We start from the raw sequence: 7,479 nt of genomic DNA, 5'->3' as shown, positions 1-7,479 counted from the left end.
TTGATTTTCAACATGTATCCTATTGTGTCATCTGAGGAAAACAGTAAAAAAAGCATAAAAATATAATTTATAGAAAAATTTATTTAAACATTCGCCCAAAGTTAGCAAAATCTGGAAATTTATGCAAATGTGATCAGGCCGTATCTTTAAGTAGCCATGGGTCAGCTTACGCGAAACCTATGGTAACAAAGCGATGACAGTCACGACGTACAAAGAATTAGAAGAAACATAATTAACTGAAGACCTGCGCATTGTAAAGAGTTTAAAGCAACGCTTGTGGCTGATGCAACTCTACAGAACACACATCCCTGACAAGGTATGGAAGGGAAGGTCGCTGGTAACACTAGATGAAGCTTGATGAGGTCTCTCGTTGATATCTACAAGTGCGTTTCAATCGTTAAAAAAAATAAAATCTGGAGGTGAGGAAAAGTAAAACGAGTCCATTAGGAATCAAAATGCGAGGTAACAAAAGGAAACGAGAAGACACTCACAAACAACATTCAAGAGAGAAAACCAAGAGATTTGATCTGTGTAAGCAAAACCAACTAAGGATGTAGAAATTAAACTATAGGCTAATATAAAATATAAGTCTGTGGTGTACAAAAATGAAAACAAAAGCAATCAAAATTGCAGCTAGCATAAAGCATATCATACCAATAATCTTGAAAAGCACAGTTATTATGGAAAGTACGGTACTGTATACAAACTTGAACAATGACGTCGTTTCATGTTTGAGGCCGCAGTCAAACAACACTGATGTTTTTCTTGATATGGAGGGGAAAAAGTGACAAGAAAAAAAACTGCAATAAACAATCGTCAATGCAATATCTTGTACCGATGTCTAATGTTGTGCTGTTTATGTCAGTTTGTATGACCACAACATGTTTTCCAAAAAAAATCTTCCCCTTTGCCAGTACAACTAGTTGATCACATGCATGGCGTGGATCTTCTTTGCGTAGTTTTGTATGCAACACAAAACAATTCCGATCACAAAACTAAGGCTGCCAAAGACAATATAGGCGATGCCTAGGAAGTTGTTCTTTCCTCCCATCCATGAAGTTGTGGATAGGACAAAGCGCTTCTCGCCAAAGAAGCTGGTCACAGGATAGTTGTAGGATATAGTCAGTGAATAATCCCCAGCAGGTAGTCCGTCAACGAAATTAGCGTCAGCCCGGTTCAATCTCCCGTAAATCTTGCGGAAGGTCGGGAAAGCGGCATTTCGCATCCAAACTATCAAAGCCTCGTTCTGGTAACCATTATTGAAGATCGATGAATTGTCTAAAAATTGAACCGGGGTCTGCCAGAATATTGGTTTCACGTATGTAATGAACGCTTGGTTTAAATCAGTAATAGGAGGGGGGTTGTTAAACTTTTCTTTATAATCAGTCGGCCAGGCAATTCCTGTCCGCAAGAAAGGGACAGTCAATCCATCCTGGGAGGTTAGAGTGAAACTGTCATTAAAAAGACTGTTCGCAATGGCACCGCAGGGGGCAATCACCTGGAATGAGCCATTCACCAAAGACGAGGCGTACGGTTGACAATCTGCGCTCACTGTGGAAACAGCAACATGATTCCCAAGCAATTGATTATCGTCACGTGACTTTACGTAACGGCGATGGTTCTGAAAAAAATTTGATAACCCATAATATGCAAACACATTGCCAGGCAACGGATTGCTGAGAGTAAAGTTGTGGGTACAAGTGCAGGACTCATTCATGCGAAACTGGTTTGAACGTATAGAACTGCAAGTATCCGATGGATTTTCCAGCGACTCACATTCCGTGTAGTTGTAAACGAACTCTATGACATTTTGTGAATTGATAAGGAGCACAATCCCAACTGGTATGAAGACTAATGTCACGCATAAAAAGGTTGGAAACACAGACTTAGACGTCAGAATAGGCTGCCATGCTGGAAGCCGCTGCTGCTTGAAAGCCGTGTTGTCAGGACTCCGTGCTTTTTCAAAATTCAACATAATAACACAATTCAACAACCTTTATAACAAAGAATTTTTGTGAACGTTAGATTGTTAATGAAGCTTAGTTATATCACTCAAACGATGTCATATGAAATGTATTTTCGTTGGATGTAGCAATCCAAAATGCACTAGAAACAGCATAAGAGAACAACAAAAAAACAGCACGGCTTACATTGTGAATACTAACATGAGAGAACATGTCAAGCAGTTGTGGCTTATCTAGTGAAAGGAAATAACGATACAAGTAGAATCCATATGCATGGAGATTATTTCACATGCATAACTTTCACGTCTCCATCCGGCTAAATGGATGGCCACACATGGTCTAGGCCCTAAAGTGGCATCTTAGATGCGTTACGCATTTTATGTTCATTGAACAATGTTATAATTATTATCATTCACCGTGCTTCAAAAACAATCAAAGAAAGCAAAACATTTTCTGCAGCCATTTTGCCAAAAGAATTTGTGTGGGGTTGTGACGGGAAACTTTGGGATAAAAAACATCAAAAAGTGATGTTTAGGGAAAGTCTCCCTCTCATGCCATGGTAACCTTAGCTTTTATAAAACTGCGATGCAACGAACTCATGTTAAAATTGTTTGCACGATGTACTCTGCCTCCAATCAAATTTTACGGAACCCGAACATCGAGTTCGCAAAAAAACTCATCAGAAGGTTCAAGTTGACAAGATCTAGACACCACATGATTTGTACTCATGAACCAGATATTTTAAACTTGAAGTAAACCCAACTGCTACCACAAATGCAAGACTTTCATCACTCACTGATAAATGTAACAAAACCAATAATAGATCAGACATTGCACGCACACCAAACAAGGCTACACTCAAGATATCATTATGGCTACGCTCAAAAGATAAAAAACTCCATTGTGATGTATTATGTTAAATTTCTTTTGGTGTTATAATATACACGCTTCCAAACCTGACTGATTTTGTTTATGTATCATGCTTAATTGTTTGGTTGTATTCAACTGAACTCATAACTGAACGATCCTTGTATAACTTTTCATCCTTAAAAACATTGAGGAAGCAAAACAGAGGTTGAGAGACATTAGCATCTATTTCTTCAATTAGTTAAAATAACTCACAACGATAGCCATCCATTATCACAGGCCTTGCCAATGTGCAAGCCAAAATAATGACCGGAGGCCAATGCACTTCAGATTTTGAATTTTTAGGGTAAATGCGCATTACATCTCTTTGAAATGATAATTTTGAAAATCCAAATCGCCAAAGTGTGATCAGTGATCACTCAAATCAGCGCAAAACTCCTGATTTCACGTTAAAAAAACAACAAATCTTTCCCTGTTACCAGTGTTGTCAGATGCTCTTCTGACTTTCAAAACAATTGCCAAAATTTAGTCTATTATTTGTATGATAACAATAGCAAAACTGCAGTCCAAAATAAGCACAAAAAATATCATTTATCAAAGAACTAGGCTACTCAAACTATCAATTGTACTGGTAATTTAACTGAGCGATTAATTTTCCTCCAGTCAAATTTAAAGCTTTCACGTTAGCATGGCTTGTATATATAGGTCACCATGCTCACAACTTACAAAATTTGCCAGGATCAGAACACTTTATTGCGGCCAACCTGCTGCAATACATTTGTATGAACTTTTTGTTTGTTTATCGAAAGCAAAACAATAAACTGAACTGAATACAACTGAGCACAGCCGACCTGTCAGAGAGACATCTTAAGATGTAATCATAAGAAAATAATAATAATAATTTTTGTTTTCATATATGCAAAGGAATTTATTCTCTGCAATTTATTCTACATATATGCATAGGATATATGTAGAATATTCATACATATATGCATATTCATATCATATTCATACATACATATTCATCTTCTTATCATATTCATCATACATATGCATATTCATATGCATATTGCATATTCATATCATATTCATACATATATGCAAAGGAATTCATTCTCGGAATTTATTCTATGCAAAGGAATTTATTAAATCGATTTTGATCAGCTAGTAGCTACAGTAGATCATCTTCAGTTAAGCTTATTCAAATAGAGTAAGCTTAACTGAAGATGATCTGGCTACTAGTTGATCAAAATCAATTTTTAGCTATTTATGATTGAACTGACTCGTGTGAGAATAAATTCCTTTGCATTACAAGACATGTAACCGAGTCGTTCATATCAAGCATTGTTGTGGGTTTGACACCTGTCAGAAGATATTTCATTTTCTTGATTGTTTTCATATATATAGCGCTGTATCCATCGTAGAATGCGTTGCTTTTCAGCGATTTACAAAGCAGACAGTGTCAAATGCAGCCATATAGAGGTGCAACTGAGAACACTATTACCCAAATCCATTCCATTACTCAGTGCCAAGCAAAAAGTAGATTCAGTACCATTTTTAAAAAGTCTTTGGAATGACCCCACAACCCACATGGTATCGAACCGATTGTGCAAACTGGAAATTGGTCTTTTTATGCTTAAATTTCACAAAAATTTACTACCAGATTGCTCCAACCTTTTTAAATATGCCAAAGAGGTGCACACCCTGTCTACAAGAAACCATGATAATGATTCACTAAAAATTCCATTCTTTTCAAAAACGCTTACTCAGCATTTAATAAAATTCACAGGTGCAAAAACATGGAGCAAATTTCCTACTTCAATTAGAAAGATTGATACAAAGTCACTTTTTGTCCATAAACTAAAACAACATTTAAACAAAACGAATACGCAATAGAAAGAGGTACATCTAAATACCCATTGTCAGTGTTGCAAAATGTTTTTTATTAAAAATAGTATATATTATATTTATTCTATTGAAGTTGATTCGAAATAATAGGAAATCAAAGGAATCAACAGTATCAAAATCTACAACTGCCAAAAATTTCTCGCAATTGAGAAGCCAAACTAGTCCAGTTGGCGGGCAAAACTTGGAAATCTAGCAACCCTTGAAAAGTAACAGGTATTATTGAGCATTGCCAGGCATTGTCGGCATTTTTAGAAATTGGCAGACATTTGGAATGGTTATGGGACCATAATTTTAATCTTCACCCCAACCGCAAACCAAATTATAATTTAAAACAGGTCCAATTTAAACTGGCAACCTTGACAATACCCAAAAATCTTTGACAATGCCTGACAATAGGCATTTAGAGGTACCAACAGAAAGACCACATAGAAATGCTGTTTTGCATTGTTGAGAAAATTTCAGTTGAAATCTGAATTTACAAAAGATTAGGCCTACCAAACAATATTGTCGACTGTTTGTGCTGTACTTTTATGTTTGTACATATTAACAGCAAACACAACTCTTCATAAGCAACAAGACGCTTCCACAAAAGGGGATAAGAGCTTCATCAACACCATCAGGATGTCATGATCTTATCTACACCAGCTCATACATTTCACTCACAAGGACAAGAAACGCCAACTTAAACTGGATCTCGAACCTCAATCGTAGGCTATTATACTGTGTGATGTGCAGTCTGACCATAGAAAGAGATCAACACCTTGATCTCCTAGACCACATGGAAGCGGGCTTGTGCGTTGTGCCTGAAGAAGATGTTTCGTCATGTCCGGTTTCTTTCTCCATCCTAATTTTATGATGACTGCTTGTACGCTATCTACATAAATATTGGAACTGGCAAATTTAATCCACAACGCTTTTCATTGGGCTCCTGTTTAGGCCTATCACTGCATATATGTGGGCTTACCATATTTTCGTAACTTCAAAGTGGGACGCCTCCAAAGACCAAGACCGCTTAGCTGTGATTTTTTAACTTTACGTCTTCCGATATAATTACATAGGCCTACATTTAAAGCCACCCGGCTGTCTTCATGGATGGTATTGTTATCGAGAATTCATGTGCATATTCTCTGTGTCTAAATATGGGTTTCAGTTTGAACAATAGAAAAGAATTGACGTCAACGATACAAAATAACTCCAATTTAAATTTTTATTGTACCGGTACAGCAAAAGGAAGAATGGAGCTGGTATACAAGTCCCTCCCCCCCTTGGTAACTCATGACAAAGACAGGACTCGACCAAAGATATAGGGTGAAATTACTTTACCTTTGCTTTAATACTGTTCACACACTTCAATCCACATGTTTTGGTCAATTCCTCTTCGTCATGAGTTACTTACCAAGGGGGGGGGGGGACTTGTATACCAGCTCCAAAAGAATAATAAAATAGCTTGCCGTTTTCAACAATTTCTCCATCTGCAAAATAACATGAAACCGACTTCAAACCTTTATATCCTCGTAACTCTTAATCAACACTACGTAACTTTCACCAAACAAATTTATAGTTATATGACCAGCAAACTTAATTGAAGCTCTTAGAAGACTGATACTTTTTTCCGGGTTTTGCTAAAATACCAGGAGGTTTATATTGCACAAGGGTTCATATTACACGGCTTTTCCCTACTAGTATTTGCAAAGTAGGACGCTTTGAAGTTTGCAAAGTAGTATTTGCAAAGTAGGACGCTTGGCTGACTGGTCGGACGCTGGAACAAAACGTTAAAAAGCGGGACTGTCTCGCCTAAAACGGGATGTATGGGAAGCCTACATACATGCAACCTATTTGTGCTTTTGTTTGTTATATTTTTTGCTGTTTGTTATTTTGGGGGGGAAGTTTGTGGCCATGCTAGCTACCGGTAGACTAGACATATACCTACTACATGAACATATACCTACTACATGAAATACCTACTCTTCAGGCATGTCTTAAACATTTCAAGGTTTTCCAACTTCATCCTGTTCATTGACCTGCTAGTATTTTGACTACTGTAGCTGGTAGTATCTTTTTTTCTTGTTCAGGACCACTTATTAACGAAACATAAAAATGCTTTAACAACCTGAAATTAGCAGATAAATAAAGTGAAGTGTAGCTGCAACCACTATGCAGCATCGTTTAGCTAGAATCTCTCACATGCAACAGTCTTTTGCCTAGGCTAGCCATGAGCTCAAGACTAGCCTATATTCCAGCTGTTGCACTTGGCTGAGCAGCAACACAGAGTGTTCCCTTGGTCTGGTTGTAGGATTCAGGAACATCTCTGGTGAGAATCGGGTGATAAGGTTGTTATGGTAACGAAGTTTAAATTTTCCGCATGTCAAAACATTTTTCTCAAAACGGAGATCTGAAGAACCCAAAATGTAATTTTGTATTATGTTTTTCTGGAATATTAATTTTTTTACAACAAGAGTATAAAAATCAAAGTACAAATAAAATCTTTTTTTGTAGTTAAACGCCGGCAGTCTTTCATATTATGCATCGTGTCATTAATTGGATTGATTGAATCTTAAAAAAAATAAATAAATAAAATTGAATTATCCTCGGACTGGGAAAGCTTCTTGCAGAGCTCAATGCTGGCAGTTTCGCATACTTGTGGAGGCTTTGAAGTTTGAAGCACTGACGCAGGCCCGGTTATCGAGATTGACAGAGTGAAATTTCCGATTGTTGAAATTGCCGCTAAATGGAGAGCAGT

General features: G+C 37.1%; 1 protein-coding gene across 1 annotated transcript; it reads right to left on the bottom strand.

Moving 5' to 3' along the window:
- Window positions 1-438: 438 nt before the first annotated feature.
- LOC145771882 (cell cycle control protein 50A-like) lies at window positions 439-1,985 on the bottom strand. The gene has a single exon (XM_082583634.1). The coding sequence runs from the start codon at window positions 1,973-1,975 to the stop codon at window positions 920-922; it is 1,056 nt and encodes a 351-aa protein (XP_082439760.1). The 5' UTR covers window positions 1,976-1,985; the 3' UTR covers window positions 439-919.
- Between the last annotated feature and the right edge of the window lie 5,494 nt (window positions 1,986-7,479).

Source organism: Aplidium turbinatum, chromosome 6 (assembly GCF_918807975.1).
Source record: "Aplidium turbinatum chromosome 6, kaAplTurb1.1, whole genome shotgun sequence".
NCBI classification, from domain to species: domain Eukaryota; kingdom Metazoa; phylum Chordata; class Ascidiacea; order Aplousobranchia; family Polyclinidae; genus Aplidium; species Aplidium turbinatum.
This window is presented reverse-complemented; position numbering and strand designations above follow the sequence as displayed.

Excerpts from the sequence above, each read along its gene's own strand:
- LOC145771882 (XM_082583634.1), bottom strand. The coding sequence starts at position 1,975 with ATGTTGAATTTTGAAAAAGCACGGAGTCCTGACAACACGGCTTTCAAG.